A 19,712-nucleotide genomic window follows, 5' to 3' on the forward strand; every position below is an offset into this window, starting at 1 on the left:
GTATGGGGACAGTTTTATATGAGGACATTCTCTGAATCTACTGTGTGTGTGTGTGTGTGTGTAGTCGCCTCTCATGGTGTATGGGGACAGTTTTATATGAGGACATTAGACTCTTTAACTCAACAACGGTGCTTTTGAGGAACTAACTGCTCAAAACTCATAACTAATCTTGGTACACACATTTAATGGCAAAGATAAGTTACCTGATTTTATTTTAATGCTTCAAAATGGCACTTTGGCTTAATTGTGCCCCTTACAAATCAATCATCCAGCCCCCAGCTCAACGGTTGACCTACGTGTATGAAACTTCGTAGTCATGTATAACGCATGTAAACTAAAAGTGTCTTGGGATAGCCCCCTAAAAAACATAACTCTTTGTTGTGAAAGCATACAGATGTCGCACTATATGACTGATTGACCTGAAATGTGGCACACATGTTAGAACTTATAAAATACCAACATGTCAATGTGACACTGTTAAATATACATTATATATATATATATATTTTTTTTTTAACAGTGTCTAAAGCATCACCTGGTGTCCGCAACAATATCCTCTTTGGACAAATGTGTCCAATGTGTGGGACCTGTATCCTCCTTCAAGTGGGTTGGCTATGAATGCAGAGGTGAGCTATTTAGTGAATTAGTACAGAGTTTGTCTTTGGGTATTGGGTCGATATATTTGCTGTGTTCTAATGTACACACCATTCTATAATGAAACTCTTACATATTTCTTCGTTCACAGCATAATAAGCTGATATATCAACTATTTCTCATAATTGTGAAATGTGTAAACATCTGTTGTGATGAAGTTGACATAGTTGGTGTGGAATATCATTCAGATTACTTAAAAGGTGTTTTATTTTGGCACTGACCAGATCTGTTGTGCTTTAATGCTAGAGGTTTTTCTCCAATACATTTGTCATTACAGTTAAAGGTACAAACATGGGCATTTAAATTATTAAAGGGGAATCTTTTGCATTATGCATTTCAGATCTCTATTGATCTGACACAACAACTTATAATAAATCTGTGGTATTGAAACTTATACTAAATATTCAAAATGTCTCAGTTTGTTCAGGAGTCTGGCATAAATCCTGCCTCAGGAAAATGACGAATGATAACCAAGACCCATCACAGGTCAGTTGGACACAGAAAACAGAACAAAGTTTGTTGAACTCTTAACTGTCTGGAGCTGTCCATCACGTAAAATCCTTTCGTTTTCTTTCCAGTTTCTCGATCAAATATCTGATGATGATGACGATGATGACAACGACGAGTGTGTGTCGAGTGAGGAATACATACCAGACTCGGAAACCCATGATGAGGATGATGATTCAGATGCAAGCATCCCCATTACCCCAAGTCAGTTGAAAGCCGGATGGATTAAAGTAAAACCAGTGCTACCTGATGTTGGAACAGCCCATGGGTCAGACAAAAGCATCCCAGTTCTGTCCAGTTCATCAAAAGGTTGCCCATCTGCTGCTGAAACATTGAATTCTCCCAAAGACTTGACAAAGGAAAAGTGTGAAGTTGAGCTTAAACAAGTAAACAATCTGACCATGACCAAAAAGAATTACTGTTATGTTTGTGGTAAGCCACAAAGCAAAATTTCCCGCCATTTGAAAACACACAAGACGGATGCTGAAATTGTAAAAGCATTTTCCCTCCCTGAGCACTCAAAAGAGCGCAAGATTTTGGTAGAAAAGATGAGGAATAAGGGAAATTTTAGACACAACACTGCAGTTTTAAAAGATGGAACAGGGCCACTGAAAGTGAAAAGAAAACCAAAGGCTAAAGCACTCGCTGGAAAGTTTATTCACTGTATGTACTGTCAGGGCATGTACATTCGTAAGGAACTTTGGAGACATGCCCGCAGATGCCCCTTTAAGCCAGAAAACACTGAACTGAATAGAGAACCTGGGAGAACAAAAGTACTGGCTTTGGCTGAAGCTCAAAAAAATGCATTCTGTCAGCAGATCTCAAGCGGAGTGTGGAAGATCCTTAGTGTCATGAAACAGGATGAGGTTGCCTCTGTTGTGCGAAATGACCTCTCCATTATTAATTTAGCTCAGTCACTCTACAACAAACATGGACAAGACCCTACTAAGTACGAGTACATACGACAGAAGCTCCGTGAAGTGGGGCGTTTGTTGCTATGTCTGCGTACAGACTTCTCTGTGCATAACCTAGAGGAGGCTGTTAAACCTGCTAACTTCCAGAGGGTTGTGCAAGCTGTAAAGAGAGTTTCCGGTTTTGATGAAGAAAAACACTCGTATGCAACACCAAGCCTCGCTCTGAAATTGGGTCATACACTTCAGAAAATTTGTGACATTGTTCATTGTAGGGCCCTCATGGCCGAAGATGAGGACCTGATCAAGTCCACTGACATGTTCAAGAAGCTCTACACCACCAAGTGGTCTGAGGTGGTGTCTCACGGTGCCCTGAACACATTGAGTGATGCAAAATATAACAAGCCATCAACATTACCCTTCACAGAAGATGTTCAGATCCTTCATCGGCACCTTGAGAACTCTGCAGAAACTGCCTTTCGCAACTTGGAGGAGGCCAGTACTCAGAACTACGCACAACTTGCAAAGTGTACACTTGCACAAATCATTGTGTTCAATCGAAGACGTGCTGGGGAGGTTTCAAAAATGCGCCTCAAAAGTTTCCATGAAAGAGACAATACGAAGCTTCATGAAGATGTTGCAATGGGGTTGTCGAAGACTGAACAGAGACTCTGCAACTATTTCAGCCGAATCGAAATAATGGGGAAAAGGGGCAGAAAGGTTGCAGTTCTGCTCACACCAAGCATGGTGGAGGCTCTGTCACTCCTTACCAGCAAAAGAATGGATTGTGGTGTTTGTGCCACAAATGTCTTCCTGTTCGCCATACCCAACTCGATGAGCCACTACAGAGGACAGGACTGTTTGCGTGTTCATGCAAGCGAGTGTGGAGCAAAGCACCCCGAGTACCTCAGGTCGACACAGCTCAGGAAACATGTCGCCACACTCTCTCAAGTCCTTAATTTGAAAAACAACGAACTTGATCAAGTTGCAGATTTCCTGGGTCACGACATCCGTGTTCACCGGGATTTCTACAGATTACCAGTTCCCACAACACAACTGGCAAAGATTTCCAAATTGCTTTTATCGATGGAGAAAGGGAATCTTTCCACCATGCAGGGGAAATCACTGGACGAAATTGAAGTGGAAGGTTTGTAAACAAATTAACACTTACAACACACCTGATTGTGGTTTACATTTTACAGGGCAAACATTGCCAGAATTATATGTATACATAATATCTGCAAATAATTGTTGAATCTCCACCCACAGACACACACTACCCTGACACGCCCAGAATGGGTAGGAAAGGGTTAACTTTAAGTAGAAATGTGCTAAATTAACCTTTTAAAATTAATTTTATGCATTCCTTAAAAAGCTTGACTTTTGATTTTTAACGATTGCCCTCTCATCCAAATTGGCTCTTTAGTTTACACTGTGCAGCCACTTGTGGCCTGAAATAATGTTACTATATAACAAACACACATCTCAAACTTTGATTTTTAGTTATGTCCAGCCACCCATGAGTGCTACTAATATTTTTCAGATGAAATTGCATTAAGCGACGCTGAAGAAAAGGACAGTGGGAGTGAATCAGATGACGGTTGCACAGCAGGCAGAGGATCAGAGGGTGGGACTAGCGAGCCTGTAAATGCTGCATCCGACTCTACAAAGCAGGTCCATGGCTTTGACGATGCAGGTAGGTTCCCTCACTTTATAGTTGTCACTGTTGACCAAATGTACTTAAATTCAATTTGAAAATAAATTATTGTGAAATTTGTTTTAGCAGGAACCGTGTCGTCCACAGTAAATGAGAGCTACCCTCTCTCTGAAGGTAAGCAAAGTTTGATGGTAGAGCATCTTTTTAAAGTACTTGGACACAAAAAGGCATTGCTACAAGGTGTAGAAGAAAGAAAAGGCCAAAATAATAATTATTTTTGTGTGATCGTTTTTGTCTACTTCGTGTATCTTCCAGGAAAAGATGCTGGGTCCAGAAGAGGGACAAAGAGAGCGTGGTCTAAATGTGAGGTTCAAGCGGTAATGCGGCACTTCAAAGACCATATTCGTAAAGGTCACTTGGCCACCAAGAACGAATGCAGTCACTGCAAGTTGGTTGAAGGACCCGTCTTGGAACAAAGAACTGTGCAAAATGTCAGAGACTTCGTCCGGAATCGGGGAACAGCTGAAAAAAGACGGTCCCAGCTGTAAACAAACAAGCGTTTTTGTTATTTGTTCTACATCCTTTTTTGTCTTATCTGTTGATTAGGTAAATTTCCATGGTGCGATGAAAAAATGTTATGTATGTCCTGCCCATCGCTCTGTCGTTCTCTTCGGTTGTTTGGTAAACAGGACTTGTTTTTCCAAAAGCACTAGTCTTTTGTAAACAATTGTTTCATAAAATAGTTTACAAAACCACTGTAGTCTGGTTGCTTGTGTCCTGAGTGGGACAGTAATAAAAAAATCGCCCCAGCTCATTGTTGTGTTTTTCATGTTAAGTGAAACCCAGGTTGTAGGGGCTGATCTCCCTCTGCATAGATGGATCATTAGATAATATAGATAGATTTCTACACATACTGTCTCAGTTTGAGGGGCTAAATTTGTATGCCACTAATTTGGCCATCCTTTAACAATATTTTTTTATATTAAATTGATGGTTCCAGTAATGCTGTGTCCAGTCTGTGTGTATTTATGTTAATGAGGAGGGCGGGATCATTGTCCCTTTAAAGACCCAATAGTGTTTTCTTGGTCCTTATAAGTCATACTTTTGTCAAAATAAAAATGTCTACCTATACCACAGTATAATTAGGTTGCTGTGTATGAGGTTGTGTAGGGTGTATCTGAAATCTAAAGTGAGCTGATTTTTTTTCAGATTTTTTGAAGTGTTTTAACCTAACTGCCAAAGCTGAAGGACCTCAGGAAAGGGTAGTCCATCTAAACCACACCCGGGCCTGTATGGCGAAAAAGTCCACCTAATACATATCTACCTGTATGTGTGTGTGTGTGTGTGTGTGTGTGTGTGTGTGTGTGTGTGTGACATAATTCGTTTTCATATCACAGATATATTCATCTCTGGCGAGTCGGCTCCACCGAGGTATAAATAATTCTGCCCTTTTTGTTCCTACTCTCTCAATCCTCCTTATCAAAGTCCACAAATCAGTTTGTTGTCTTTCACTCATCTCGCTGCACTTGTCTATGTTCACTTGTCCTCCTTGCACTCATCCTCCTCTTTCTGCAGCTGTGAATGTAGCTCCAGGTTACGGTTTGCCAAAGACAGTTAGACGCTCCAAAACCCAGTCACGTATCAATTCATTTATTACTGTAGCTGCATGATAATTAGAAACGTCGGAAACCACTTGTGTGGTCGTGTCATTGGGATGGGATGTTTTTGCATCAGAATTTGTGGTGTTTTACCTGTAAAGTTGTTTATTTCCCATCAAATTAAAAATGTCGGTGACGTCCAACATTTTGGGAGAATGCCCTCAGTGTGTGGAGGAATGTTCATATTAGATAGTTTATAGTGATGCTTGTTCTGTCCATAGTTCAGTCTTGTCTGTAATTTAACAGGCTCTTTGGAGCCAATTTTGCTCACCAGCATAAACTATTACTATTATTTATCATTAATTTCAATCTAATCCAAGAATTGGAGTATGGATGAGGTTTTTGGGGAATAAAGAGAAGTGTATATCTCTTGCTTTTTAATGTTACATTTGTTGTCAGATTTTCAAATATATGTAAGCCGCTTTAGTTTTTGCAATCAAATATATAAATGGAGTATATAGTGCCATTTTTTTCTTAAAAAAATTTGGACCCGTGCATTTCTTCTAATCTATTTTAACCAGGTCTCAATAAAAGAATCGTAGGCCTATTTTCTACATGACTGTTTCTTTGGTGGATTGAATTTTCGTCATAGAAACTGGATATCGCTGTGCAGTATTTACTATACATATTATGTTTTTCCTATCTTGATGTACACAGGAATGTGTTGATTTTGGGCTTTACTTTTTAATGTGCAACTGTATCGGAAAAATAACAACAATAAAAAAAATGAGCTCCAGGCTATTGTGTCTGGATGTCATAGAAAATCAAATGCTTGCCTCTGTCTCCATCTACTGGATAAATGAATCCCCATGAAAGTAAATGCTGAGGTGGATTACTATTTTCATACGGTTTTACATCCTAAGAGAAAAAGGAATGAAAGCACCTTAAACAGTGTTAGTCAATATAGCATCACACACTGAATTTAGCAAATTTTACTTAAAAATTAAATACATTGAAAATAAAATAGAACCCTTATGTGGATTAAATCTCAGCATCTGCAACTCATATTACTGAAAACATCTTTTGACATCTGAGCAGTGAAAATTCAGATTCCCACAAACAATCACACCAGGACGATTACGATGACTTCCTTCAGGTGTGTAAGTAACATTACGACACAGACGCAAGGATGACATTCATGAGCTCGGGAGTTATTGGCACTCTCTTAGAAATAGTTCTGGCTCACAATGACACTGAGTGCGATGGCGGCTCGAGAAGAGTCATTGGGGTAAGATTCTCTCCTAATGGAACTTTGTCTCTTGACACACTTAATTCTTCAGGTCCTTCTTTTCTTCCAGTTCAATGGCCTAAAGCCCAGCTTCAAGCACTAAGACGGTCACGGTTTGTGCTTGAAATAGGCCTCCACTGCAGAGAAAACGGAAACAACGTATATCAGACTAATACGTTGTCACGAAGAAATGAGCTACATAATGACTTTTCGGGTGTTCAGTTTACCTGCATACTCCCGAGGCTGCATTGGCCTGTTGATAACAGTCTGAAATGCCGCGATCCATTCTTTCTGATCCTCGTCGGTCTCACACGCAAACAGAAACTTCCTGTCTGGGGTCTTGATGGTAATTCCAAACTGCCAATGGTAGCCTTGCGTGTTCTGGGGAAGGCCGGGATGCACACTGTAGCTGTTTTCCCTGCTGCCAATGAACACCTCGCCTCGGGCATAAGCGTCCTGGCAGCGTAGGGAGACGTGCATAGTTTAGTCATCTTGATTTAAACTGCAACTCTGTGTTTTTGAATAAAACACACTGATTTATAGTGATCGTTGAACCATAAAAGACAAAATCTCGATAGACCCAGATGGAAAGCTGCTGTTATTGTTAGTGCTGGGTCGAGAGTAAATATATATTTTTTGGACCTTGTTTCTCACCGAATAGACATAGACTAATACATGTTATGAATAGGTGTTAATACCAGTGGATCTTTGAAGTACATGAGCCTTCTTTCATCCATCGTAAACCATCTCTTCTTAAAGACCTCTGTATGCTGTGGGACAGAAATGAAAGCGGGACAATTCATACAGGAGAGCCACAAACTGGCGTGAATGATTCATTAGTCCTGATGGTCTTTATACAGGACCAAATCCATTAAAGAAAATTCAATACATTTATTTCATACTCAGCAAGACAATTCCATGGGTATTTCATATCTCCCTAACATATAAACTTCATTGTGGATATGTGATACATTCACAAATATGTTCCAGGAAAAAAACGACAGAAAACGCCTTACCTTTGGACCAGTCTTCTCCATGTAACCCTCCATTATATAGTTCCTGGTTAGCTTTGGCAACAACTGGACGAACAAAGAGCAGATACTTAGTCACTGATTTAACTCTCTATAACTGCTGTTATTATTTTGGTGGATTTTTCCTCCAGATTGGACACAATTCTGGTGTGTTTTTTAAACATAAAAGCTAATGTATTAATGTAGTCAAGTTTGAATATATCAAAATTAAAAATAAAAAAACGTAATTTTCCCACCAAGACAATATACAATAAGGGCTTTTGTATGTGCATGCATGTGTGTGTGCATAAACTCACATCAGAGATCGATGCTCCAGGAAAAGCCACCTGGAGGTAGTGAAATCTGGCTGCTCTGATGCCATTGAACCAGTCCACCATTTCCTTCCAGACAAGGACCCAGGAAGTTCAGTAATTGATTTCTTTCTGAAAGATAGCTTTTCCTCACACATGCCTCCTCATCCCTGATTCTCCATAATAACCTCCAATGACGGAGAAAACAGTTACTTTTCTAGCTCTTAACCCAAAGGATTGGTACTGCATAATGAAGAAGTAGATTGTTCATATAGTATGATTTTTCATGCTCTATGAGTGTTACCAAGCCTTGACCATCTCTCAGTTGTAATGTCAATCTTTGTCCACCAGGGGGACCCTCAGCTCTTTCTCTCCACTTACAACACAACACAGAAAGGTACTGCACCCCACCTTTCCATCCTCGTGGTAAACAAAGATGTTCCTGGTACTGTTGTCTTTCAAATAGGTTATCTGGAGGCCCTGGGCTGTGCCCATTTTGGTTGGCTGGAAAGTGGCATTCAGAGTATTGATCTTCATTGTTGCTTTGGGCTCTCTGGCCTGCAGAAAATATATATATATTTTTAAAAGTTAGAAGATAGTAAATGGTTTCATCTTCCTCAAAAAAAAAGCTCTGTATAAAATGATGCATGACTGTGAATGTTTTAAATGGGTGACCACTACTACTCTGGTGTACTAAGCAACATTTTAAACTGGAATTTGAGTGGGATCTTCAGATTCTACCAGAACATCTAACCTTTTATTTGAGGCACTTTGACCACTGAGATCAAGTTATCAAATTCATTTTTTTTAAAGATAGAAAGTGGAACACTCACATCATGCTTTTTGAAGTACTTCAAAACACCTTCTCGTTCGGACAGAATAAATTTCCGGCTGAGGTACTGTCCGTTGTCTCTGCCTCGTTTCCATAGAAACCCCTCTCTGTAGCCTGCCGGTAAAGGAGTGCGAGGGTCACGCAGCAGTAACAGTAGAAAGGAGGAAAGACAGACATTTTTACAATTAAGAATTCAGCGTATTAATGTTTTTTGCCCTTCAAAGAATATACATCCAATAATCATTAGACTTCCTCAGTTGTTAAATACTCTGCAAATGGCAGTTCATATGTCACTGCCATTTGCAGAGGTTGCTAAAAAGCTAAAACATTCTAACACACAAGTCTAGAGATCCATTGGGCAAAATTATTAATTGACAGTCATAAATGATATTGTCTTTCACTGAATAACATTTTAAAAATGTAAAAATATATTCTGATGCTTTTTATAAATGTATATATCTTTACAAATTGTCATCATAAATCCCATGAAAAGTGTGCACATGTGGTTCAGCAGAGTTCACTCTCATGTTTCATTCATTTGAGAAAATTACACAAGGATGGAAACCAGGAAAACTCCTCTCAAACAGCAGCTGTAGAATTAGTGTGTGTCAGTGTGTGTGTTCACACGTTTAGCTATGTGGTCACTATGCAGCAGCTCAGCAATGCTGGGAGGAAGCACCTCTGTTTTTACATCAAACATACTGTATATCTCCGCTTCAACTGCAACTTCCTCTTCATTCCTCTACACACTTTTGGGTGTGTCAACTGCGAAAGCACCATCGTGCCTCAACCCACAATCAAATCAGTATAAATATGCACAGAAATGTCTATCTGTTATAACATTTTTATTTCATTGTTTGCGTATTCAAGTACAAAAACTAATAATGTGTTATTAATCCGGCGGCGCTGGGCCACTACTTTTCAAGTTTAGAGTCTTTTACCCTTTTACAGCTTGTTTCTCTTTCATTTTGGTTAAGTTTCTGATCTTTTATGGCAATCTCTTGTGGTATTTGTTATATTTGATTGTATATATGCATGTATTTTTTTGAATAAATGGAATAAACTAAGGCTTTAATGTTCGTCTTCCGGTCCACTTACACCTTATTTCTTGCGTCCCTCATCTTCCTTCTTTATACAGTAATAATTCATCATCGACTGGTTGGGCTGCAGTAAACCTCTGGTTGAGCAATAGCTAAATTAATTATTCACGATCCAATGTTTCCTCCGCTTCTGAGAGAGGGTTCAAACTGTCCAAAACTACTTAACACTTGGTAGAAAAAAAGAATACATTTAGTGTTAAAACAGAAATGTCGAAAATGCATGAAAACTTTGGAGACCGAAGGAAGATTTTGACTGCAGCGTCTCACAGCCGAATCATCCTGACATGAAACATGGAATGTTAGAAACAAAAGAGACTATTCTTCCTCTGTGGTGGAGACACAACCACATGCTCCTAAACCTCTGCACAGCACAACACAAATGTGCCTTTGAGAGCGGGAGGACATGGAGACACACTGGAAGGGTTTGACAGTCACCAGACTCTGAGAATAGAGCTTAATCATGTCCACCCCTGAAATTGATTTATATTTAATAAATGAAATTTCAACTGCAAGACTGCTCAACTCTAGACCCTGTTAGCACACAGGCTTTCTCAATCTGAAGTTATTATGAATTTGAAACTTTTGTGCGAACTTGACACCTATTTCTAGAGACGACATCACGATGCTGCAAGTTTAAAGAGAAAGCTCTTGCCCATATCTTCTACAGAGAAGGCATGAAGTACCACAGACATATCTATATTTCAAATCTTCCCTCAAACAAGTAGCCGCAAAACATGACCTCAATCCAGTTAACTGACTATTGTTGCACATCTTTCCGTTTGAGGCACAAGTAAAAAAAATAAAAATAACAGTCAACAAAACCTGATAGAATTGGTTTACCAGGGGAACGTGCTTACAGCATCCCGTTTTAAGACTGTGAGAGGCATGGCACATCCGCCATGTCAGTGGGCCAGCATTCACCACACCAACGATCCAGGGCAAATACCTGCATGAGATTATTATTTACAAGTCCAACTGCGAGGGTGTCAAAGTGCTCGTCGTTTTGCATTTGGATGAGTTTCAGGCTGAGGACAATCAACCTGCTGTTTCCTAACGACAGGGGAGTGGTCAGCGCAGCCGACTTCCATTAACGAGGGAGTATTTAACTGGAGACTAGGTGAAGCGTCAGCGAAGACCAGCAGAACAAGGACAAAGGAGTCTTTCGGGGCAGCTGAGTGCGGCGCCTTTCATATTCATTCATAACTATGTGTTTTATCCCTGTACCTGTTCGTATTTCTACCCGCAGATACTACCGCCCCCGGACTAGATCAATTCTTAATCGTAATCTCTCCTCTCTCTCTTACCTACCTCACCCGCTCCACACATGTCCAACACCTTGTCATAGGAGGCCTCTGGAACATCCAGTCAGCTACTCGCAAGGCAGACTTCATCTCCGGCTTTGCTATCCAGCAGTCGCTTGACTTCCTCGCCCTCACTGAGACATGGATCACACCGGACAACACATCCACCCCAGGTGCTCTCTCCTCTGCCTTCTCCTTCAGCCACACACCCAGACCCAGACCCCTGGCAGGGGTGGTGGGACAGGTTTACTCATTTTACCCACTGTCTTTTGAATTCCATGCTGTGACCGTTACTCACCCGGTTAAATTAAACATTGTTGTCCTCTACCGTCCGCCAGGCTCTTTGGGTCATTTTCTGGAAGAACTGGACATCGTCCTGTCCAACTTCCCTGAAAATGGCCCTCAAATCATCCTCCTAGGAGACTTCAACATCCCGACAGAAGTCATCTGACCTCATACTCCTACTTTCCTTCCGAAATACTCCCACACCACTTCTCTGTTCTCTTCATTGGTTACCAGTGGCTGCCCCCATCTAGTTCAAAACATTGGTAGTTGCGTACCATGCTGTGAATGGATCGGGACCAGTTTACATCCAGGACATGGTGAAACCGTACATCCCAAGCCGCACACTCCGATCTGCATCTGCCAAGCGGCTTGTTCCTCCCTCACTGAGAGAAAAGCACTCGGCGAGATCTTTGCTCTTTGCTGTTCTGGCTCCCAGATGGTGGAATGAGCTCTCTGATGACATCAGGACCGCAGAGAGCCTCTACATCTTCCATCAAAAACCCAAAACACACCTCTTTAGACTCTACATTGACTAAAACACTAGCAAACTGTAGCACTAACAAATGATAGCACTTAAACTGTACTCATAATGGCATTTTTCAACATGTTTTTAAAACTGCTTATTTGATGAAAATTGTACTTTCTTGTTACTTGTTCTTCTGAGTTTGTATCTCTATGTGGAAATGCACTTATTGTAAGTCGCTTTGGATAAAAGCGTCAGCTAAATGACATGTAATGTAAAATTAGTAAAACCCAGTTGTGACAAGGCAAAAATTCATAGGTTATTGTTGACAAATACTGTACATTTATAAACACTTAAAATGACGTAATGATGATCTTATCCTTTGCTAAGAAACATTTAGTGTGGAGGTGTTTTTTTAAAGAGGGAAAGGTGTAAAAGTGTCAATGTTTCTTGTGTAATATTTAAACTACCTCAACTCGATTCACTTTGCGTGACATCAAAGGTCGATCCTTGGCATTCACCATGGAAATGTTTCAAGTTTCCTGAATCTTAAAGATCATCAATTGACCAGATCATCAATTGACCAATCTTAGCAGCTGCACAGCCACTTACTTTACGAGGGCATCCGTTATTGATTAGCCGAATCTCGATAGCAGCAAGGTTGGTGTAACTCTCTCTCTTTTTTAATGAGGTGCCACCAGACAACTAGCCACCAGACATTTGTCCTTTGTGACACACGCGGTCGGCACGCATGCACATGATTCAGCTCGAGAGACAGCGATGTGGGTTACGCAACAGATATTTAGTTAGCAGCTGTGCCAGTGACATCCATGAGAAAAGAGAGAAAATGATTGTGGCTGTGGAGGCGCTGACACACCCTCCATCCTCAGGCGGACTTGGGGGGGGCTAATTGGGCTGGGCTACGCAAAGGATCAGTGGGTAATGGTGCCTCCATTGAACCACAAGTTAATTAACAACCCTTAAACTGTGTAATGACATTGGCAGGCACGATAGCACCTTTACACACCCTGACAGATATTTGTACACTTTTCTCACAAGGTCACCAACATAAGAGTAACTGCTCTGCTAAGTACTATGAATACATTAAAATGTTATGGGAAATGAGCAAGATACATTTGATAGTTGTTAAAAATACACTATTTAATTTGGTTGGGAAGGTTGCTAGCAGTCTCCTATGGGTATGGGACATGGTTAGCTTAGCTTAACATAAAGACAAGCAAGGAGAAACAGGTGTGAAAAGAACAATGTCTTACAACATCTGTAAAGCTCACCGATTACTCGATGTTGGTCACTTGTTTGGGCCATACAAAAACAGAAATGTAAAAACTTTCAGATAAGTTACATGCTGCATTTTTCAATGTTAGCACTGATATAATATGCCATGTTTCTGCTCCATGTTGAATATGTGGCGCTGTGTGAGTACCAGAAAATGATTTGTTCTTCATGAGTCGGCCAGAGGTATCGTTCTATCATTTGTTTGTAGCTAAAGCTGGAGGCAGAGACGCATTCCGTTCTTACCTGCCGAGTAAGGCTCCTGCCTCTCCACATACTGGAACTCCTTCCTCTCATACTTGGCTCGGATCCATTGGTCTTTCAAGAGCCTGCAGACCAGTTAGACACTCAGCTCGGCCCGGGTTTGATGTGTACATGCGTGTTAGATGAATTTGATCTCTTTTTGTTTCTTCTAAGGATTCTTTTTAACATTCTCAACGCATCCTGCATGTCACAACTCGTCATAACTGCTGTTTCCTCTTTAACATGTCTGCATGTCTTTGTAGATATCGTTTCTATTGTATCAAAACTTCCCTTTTTTTCGGCCTTCAAGAATCTTCCTCGATAAACACATTTAAGGGGCGGCTCTAAAATACACTTCACAGCACATGGTTTTTGTTGCATATGCATATTTTTATCACTCGATTTTTAAGTAGAAACCCTTGAACTGAAGTGTTGCTTCCTGTTCACAGGAAATTGGTATTCTTATCACTGAGTAGCTTCTGCAGTCAGCCTGCTCCTAAGTAAAGAATTGCATACATTTTTTTTCGTCTCCTTGCACAAAATAACCATAATATACAGTACATATATTATAAGTAATATATAGTTACAACACTGATAACATTTGACTGATGCAGCGCTGTCGGCAGGGCCTACTGCATCGTGTGCAAGCTTCTGACGCCATGTGGTCAGTGCTAGAATTGTGGATGGATGAATCGTGAATGAATTAACCCGCCCATTTCCTCTAATGCAGCAGCAGTGTCGGCCTCAGTGGTTGTTCAAAATCCAAACATAAAAGAAGATATGTACTAATCATTCTTAGATGCAATGGTGACTTGAATCTGACACACCACTTACATGCAGTCTTTATATGTGGGGCAGTAGTAAAAGGCAGGAACTATCTTCTCATATTTCGCCTTGGCAGCATTGTTACCCACAGATTCCATCAACTGCAGAGAAGAGGAAGAGAAACTGATGATTGTAAGTGGTATATCTGTGTATTACTGTTACTCAGTGACCTAATCCCTTTGAGCACATGTGTTATGGGCTTTTGCTCGCAGGTCGCGTTCACACGGCCACACACACACACACACAAACTTAAACACAAAATATAATAAGGTGCTTGCAAGACAGTGTTTGCGTGGCTGACTCCTTGCCTAGAGGCAGGCAGTGTTGCTGACATAGCTGCTTCTTCTTTTGTGTATCTGTACGTAACACAGAGAGCACTGCTAGGCGTGCATTAGCACACAGCGAGGAAAACACAAATCACACACGCACAATCTTGCCTTGAGGCTCACTGTGGAGCATGGGGTTAGGGTTAGCGTTAGGGTGCTGGGTGCTGGGTGAGGACGAGGCCAGAGAGTGCAGACAATTACCTCCAGCCAAGCATCGGACTATAACTTGGGCTTCTTGCGCAAAACATGGGGGGTTTCTATGTTTTGGGTTATGTATGAACAACACGCAACCGACACAATGGCTTACCTCCACCTCAGAGGCGCTCCAGGGATCCAGCAGTACAGATTTCACTTTGCTGATCCGAACGATGTTCCTATGAAGACCCGAGCAGCTGAGACACACAAACACTCCTAGAGTATAGGAGGCCCATTCTGGATCTGCAACAAGACATATGTTGATGCAAACACTGTTAGATCATGATACAACTTTATGGAATTTCCTTTTGGCTCAGCTATCATTAAAGCACAGTAAACAGTCAACAACTCTGATATGACACATTACGAATCCTTATCATATTTAAATAATGGGTATTTGCCAGTGGTGTTGGACCAGAAAGAACAGAAAGGTATTTGGAAAGGGTCAAGAGAGAGTTGGTTCCAATCCTAGGAGTAATCAGAAAACCCAAGCTTGAAAGGTCCTCAGAATTCTGATGAATGTGTGACAAGCTCTCAATTGTATTCAGGTTTCATGTTTGAAAATCTAATCTACGGGAGACATTATATTTGAAAACATGTATCACGTTGCCAATACGTATTCATGTCCCATTGTTATACTGTGTAAAAATACATTTAAAAAAAAAGGAATTACCTACATCTACAACTACGGGACAAGTAAGAATATTTGAAATTGACACAATTACTGTTCATCGGGTACTGCTGTGTGCGACACGTTATTCACAGCTACATAATATTCGCACCCTGAGTCATTACAAACCTCCAACACAAATGACTTTTTGTAACAGCGTGTCACCTAGTTCTTGCTTAGGATGTTCAGTGAAAGGTCAGATCTTTCTCACACAGTTAAATACTTTTTTTACCTGAGGGACCCAAAAGATTTTCACAATGAGTCCGCTGAATGCTTTCGAATGGCTATGAACACGAACACAGCGGCAATATTTAATAGTCATATCAATTCAAGCAGAGGTTACAGCTGAAATGGAGTCACTGCTAAGTAGTTTAATGCTGGAGCCCATCCGCCACTGCTGATGAAACTCTGTGAACTCATACTACCAAAATAGCACAAGAACGAAAAAAAAGTACTTCCTTGTGCATAATCACAAAGCTGCACACATGCATCTGTCCAAAGGACACAAGTATCTGATGTGTAAGTAGCGCGTGTGGGCCTCTTGTGGAACCAGTAGAACACAGAAGTGACAACCACATGCCTACAAAGTCAAATAACGGATGAAATGCATACTTGGCGTGGAATAAAAACGTAAGAGAGGGGGGTGGGGGGGTCAGCGTATTACAAGTCAAACCTGTTTGCCTGTGTTTTTTTAACCTCTTCACGATTGCTCGTGTCCTTGACTGCCAGTATAAGTGCAAAGCTATTAGGTGGGACCATCAGGGCGTGTGACCACATCCGCATCCAAAAGGAAATGAACCTCCAGATGAATACATATTTGAACCCTCGACAAACAAAAAATACGTTTGTAATAAATACCCCACATATATGGTGTATGTAATATGTAGTATATATATACACATATATATATTTTTTTGAATAATGCTGAGCTCTTTCGTGTAATTCAGTGTTACATATTTACACCTATTCACTATTACAAAACATAGACTTAAGTTTATTTTCTTTTTCTTTAGAATCCTCCCCCTAAAATCCGTGAGGGTCGTCATTATGTCAACTATTACATACATATATTTATTTATTTATGTATTGTCCGAGTCAAACAGTGACTTCCCTTCCGGCAAATACCTGCGGCTCCGCAGTCGGCACAGTGTCCATTTCCAGGTTTGCCCAGAAGCCGTTTCACGCGTTCACTGTTGTCCTCTTGATCCGATGCCATGGTGCCAAAGTGCTCGGCGGCTGGAGAAGTCAAGGGGTCATGATCCGGGAGGGGGATCAGGGTGTCCGGTTCAGGCGCACCGGTGTGCAGTGTGAGCCGTGGAACGAAACAACACGTTGTGGCGTGTCTGGTTTTAGTGAGTGAGACCTCCAGCGGTCATTGCGATGGTAGAGAAACGACACTAGCAGTCCGTTAGATTTACTTTCCTCTTTTGACAATCCACTACGTGGGAATTATCTTTCATATGATGTCAATCATTTTTTATTTTTGTCCGTCAATGTTTTTCCAACAACCGCAAGGGACGGTATCCGTCACACGAATTGGGTTGTAGCTGTTTCAAGATATGTGAAAGCGAAACATTTCCGTCTATAGAAAGGTATGTTTGTGCATTAGTTTCCAGACTAATTGTAAATCCTGCAGGGCAAAATATGATAAATGTTTTTAAAACTCCATCTGCTGCAAAGTAGATAATTGTGGTGAATGATTTTGAAATTCCTTAAATTGTTCTTTTTTATTTTCTGTCTTAGGAACTATATAGCGGCATCTAGTGGTAAGGTCTCAAAAATAGCTTGAAGTTTAAAAGTAAACAGATTCAAAGATTAGGAAAAAATGTATGAATTAGACATAGATCAATATCATTTCTACATCGAAAATGTAAATTAAAAAATAGATGAGTAAATAATGAAGAACACAGACCTCTGATAGAATTTGAATAACTCCCCAGGATCTCATATCTCCATCAAGTAAACAATGCTAATGAAGAGGAACATTCGCTTTCAGCTGCAGTGAGTCATCAATCTCCAGCTACTCTAGAAAAGCAAACACATAGGTGCACATTAGAAACAGAATGGAATCATATAAAAGTACAATAGGCCTACAAACGTGACCTTGAGAGATGACATGAAAGAATTAGGGCCGGGACTCGCTTAAAAATATTAATCTAATTAATTAGAGGCTTTGTAATTAATTAATCGAAATTAATTGCATAAATATTTGACCTGAGAACAGTGAGAAGTAATTTTTTTCACATGGATTTTTATTTTTGTTCAACCAATTCCAGCAGACAAGTGTGTTGCTTCAAAAGCATCAACAGGTCTGTGATGGAACAGTGCAGGGAGATAGCAGGAAGGCTGAAGTGTGGAGGATCCTCAGTTCAAACCCGCTCTCTCAGAAGGAGGCTTTGGTTGCAGTCAGGGCTTCAAACTGTAAACTTTGAAACAGTTTTGAGGTTTAGTAAACAATCCCAAGGTCTAATATGAGAAATGGACATAATGAGGCATGTGCTTGAATAGCACAAGGGAACAATTGAAGGGCTGCCGGCTCCAACCTGCTGTCTGAGGTTGTGGGTTCACGCCCCTTCATGCAGACATCACTTCTGCTTTGAAAGAGTTTTGAGGTTTGAGTAGCAGTCTCAAGGTTAAATACGAGAAACAAAAATTGAATTTGTGCATGGTGAGGTAGTGCAGCACAAGAGCTGAGGAGCTACTGTCCTTACCCTGTAGGTTGTGGGTTTTAAGCCCAGCCTTGGGTTTGAGCCTTTGGCTTTACTTCAGGTTTGAGTAGCAATCTCAAGGTTAAATACAAAAAACAAAGGGCTGATTAGTGTGTGGTGAAGTAGCACATCGGAAGAGCTGCTGCCACCACGGGGGCCAGCCGTGGATAGCTGGCATTCACTGACAGCCAATCAAATTGCAGCTTTATTTTCACAGAAGACCGTGGTTCAATTCTCGGACGGGGAGAAATCTTAATTTATTTTCATTCATTTGCTTTACAACAGAGTGTACACATAAACTGTTTTGTACTTTTTTGTTTGTTTGAAGAAAAATAAGCCTTTTTATCATTGGCCATTTGTGGATACCTGGCACTCACTGACAGCCAATAAATGTGCATCACTGTTGGCACTGTCTAAGGTGCTGAAACACCTTGTCCAAGGCGCTTTAAAGCTATTGTTATTGTGCTTTTTTCAGCACCTTGCACTGAATTGTTCTCCTGGACTCTGGGGCAAAGAGACACATGAATGATGAAGAGCTTTTTTACAAATAAATTAATGTTTATCTCACTTTGCTGTCTGCTGGTTATCACTATTTTAGTGGAAAGAGTTTGTCCTTTCGCCCTCTCTACACACACCTGGCTGTACTCAGGTGATGTCTCAATATAGTTAACGTACCCCTGACATAATCGTTTGCATCATCATGACAATCATTTTAGCTATTTATCAACATGTAAACAGTATTTCATTATGATCAGCATAATTTGATGGGTGGTGCAATGATTAGAATTCACTCACAGGATGTAATGAAGCTAAAGTTCAAAACCAGTGTAATGGCTTCAAAACTCATTGATGACATGTAGACAGCGTGAATTAAATGTATTTATTAAACACAACAGGGACATTCCATGTTGACTACAGAGTATTGTAAGTCCTGTCTCCTTCAGCATGTCCTTCTGCTCACTGTGTTTATAAAGCAGGAAGTGGAAAGCTGCTCCATCGCTTGTCTCCTTCCTGTCTACAAAGGTCCAGTTGGTGAGGACAGCAGGGGCAGAGACGGACAACGTGGCATCTATAAAAACAGAAGACAGAGTACGATAAGTCCTTCTGACCTACAGAATCATACACTTCTGTGGGTAAACATATAATTTAATGTAATAGGACGTGACCTACAAGTTAGTTACTTCTAGTTAATGCTGAATTGTTGGAAAAACTTAAATAATGTTTTGTCTTTGTTGTCTAAGTAATATTGACTTAGACAACAGAGAGACTAACGTGTCTCTCTCTGTTCATGGTCTGCTGATAGTCAAGATGTTTGTGTGTCAATGTCAATATCTAGAGTGCACTTGTGAGGTAAATGTGTGTCCTAAGGTGCAGCATGATGGCATACATTTAAGGATTATTACCATCACTCGGTGTTTCCTAAGGTCTTTTTAATGTTAAGTTTTAATGTTTATCTTCCAACTACATATTCCAGTCCTTGGGAAGAAGACCTTTGAGTAGCATCAATGCACCACTTGTTTGTGTCTCCCGCTTGC

At 40.6% G+C, this 19,712-nt stretch overlaps 2 protein-coding genes across 4 annotated transcripts in view; one reads left to right on the plus strand and one right to left on the minus strand.

The window, feature by feature from the left end:
• LOC119228025 (uncharacterized) overlaps positions 1-6,125 on the plus strand; it is a 9,836-nt gene extending 3,711 nt beyond the window's left edge. Inside the window, exons 9-14 of one of the 3 annotated variants that reach the window (XM_062565891.1) lie at positions 521-626; positions 1,073-1,140; positions 1,233-3,219; positions 3,616-3,768; positions 3,856-3,903; positions 4,045-6,125. In XM_062565891.1, the coding sequence (XP_062421875.1) occupies positions 521-626; positions 1,073-1,140; positions 1,233-3,219; positions 3,616-3,768; positions 3,856-3,903; positions 4,045-4,277 (2,595 nt within the window). In that variant the 3' untranslated portion in view covers positions 4,278-6,125. Of the gene's footprint in view, positions 1-520; positions 627-1,072; positions 1,141-1,232; positions 3,220-3,341; positions 3,575-3,615; positions 3,769-3,855; positions 3,904-4,044 lie in introns of those variants that run through there. The other 2 variants (XM_062565892.1, XM_062565893.1) reach the window with 2 other exon arrangements.
• LOC119220473 (arf-GAP with dual PH domain-containing protein 1-like) lies at positions 5,364-17,004 on the minus strand. Its single transcript, XM_037476549.2, has 11 exons — positions 16,595-17,004; positions 14,912-15,042; positions 14,288-14,379; positions 13,457-13,539; positions 8,770-8,882; positions 8,348-8,494; positions 7,943-8,026; positions 7,632-7,694; positions 7,314-7,385; positions 6,843-7,071; positions 5,364-6,752 (listed from the first exon to the last, which is right to left on the minus strand). The coding sequence occupies exons 1-11, from the start codon at positions 16,683-16,685 to the stop codon at positions 6,724-6,726; spliced, it is 1,134 nt and encodes a 377-aa protein (XP_037332446.1). The 5' UTR covers positions 16,686-17,004; the 3' UTR covers positions 5,364-6,723.
• Positions 17,005-19,712: the final 2,708 nt, after the last annotated feature.

The sequence above is a fragment of the Pungitius pungitius genome, chromosome 12, assembly GCF_949316345.1.
Source record: "Pungitius pungitius chromosome 12, fPunPun2.1, whole genome shotgun sequence".
Lineage (NCBI taxonomy): Eukaryota > Metazoa > Chordata > Actinopteri > Perciformes > Gasterosteidae > Pungitius > Pungitius pungitius.

Excerpts from the sequence above, each read along its gene's own strand:
- LOC119220473 (XM_037476549.2), bottom strand. The coding sequence starts at position 16,685 with ATGGCATCGGATCAAGAGGACAACAGTGAACGCGTGAAACGGCTTCTG. Across the intron at positions 15,043-16,594 it reads TGCCGACTGCGGAGCCGCAG|ATCCAGAATGGGCCTCCTAT; the intron begins GTATTTGCCGGA and ends GTCTTGTTGCAG. Across the intron at positions 7,072-7,313 it reads TGTACTTCAAAGATCCACTG|GACGCTTATGCCCGAGGCGA; the intron begins GTATTAACACCT and ends CTACGCTGCCAG.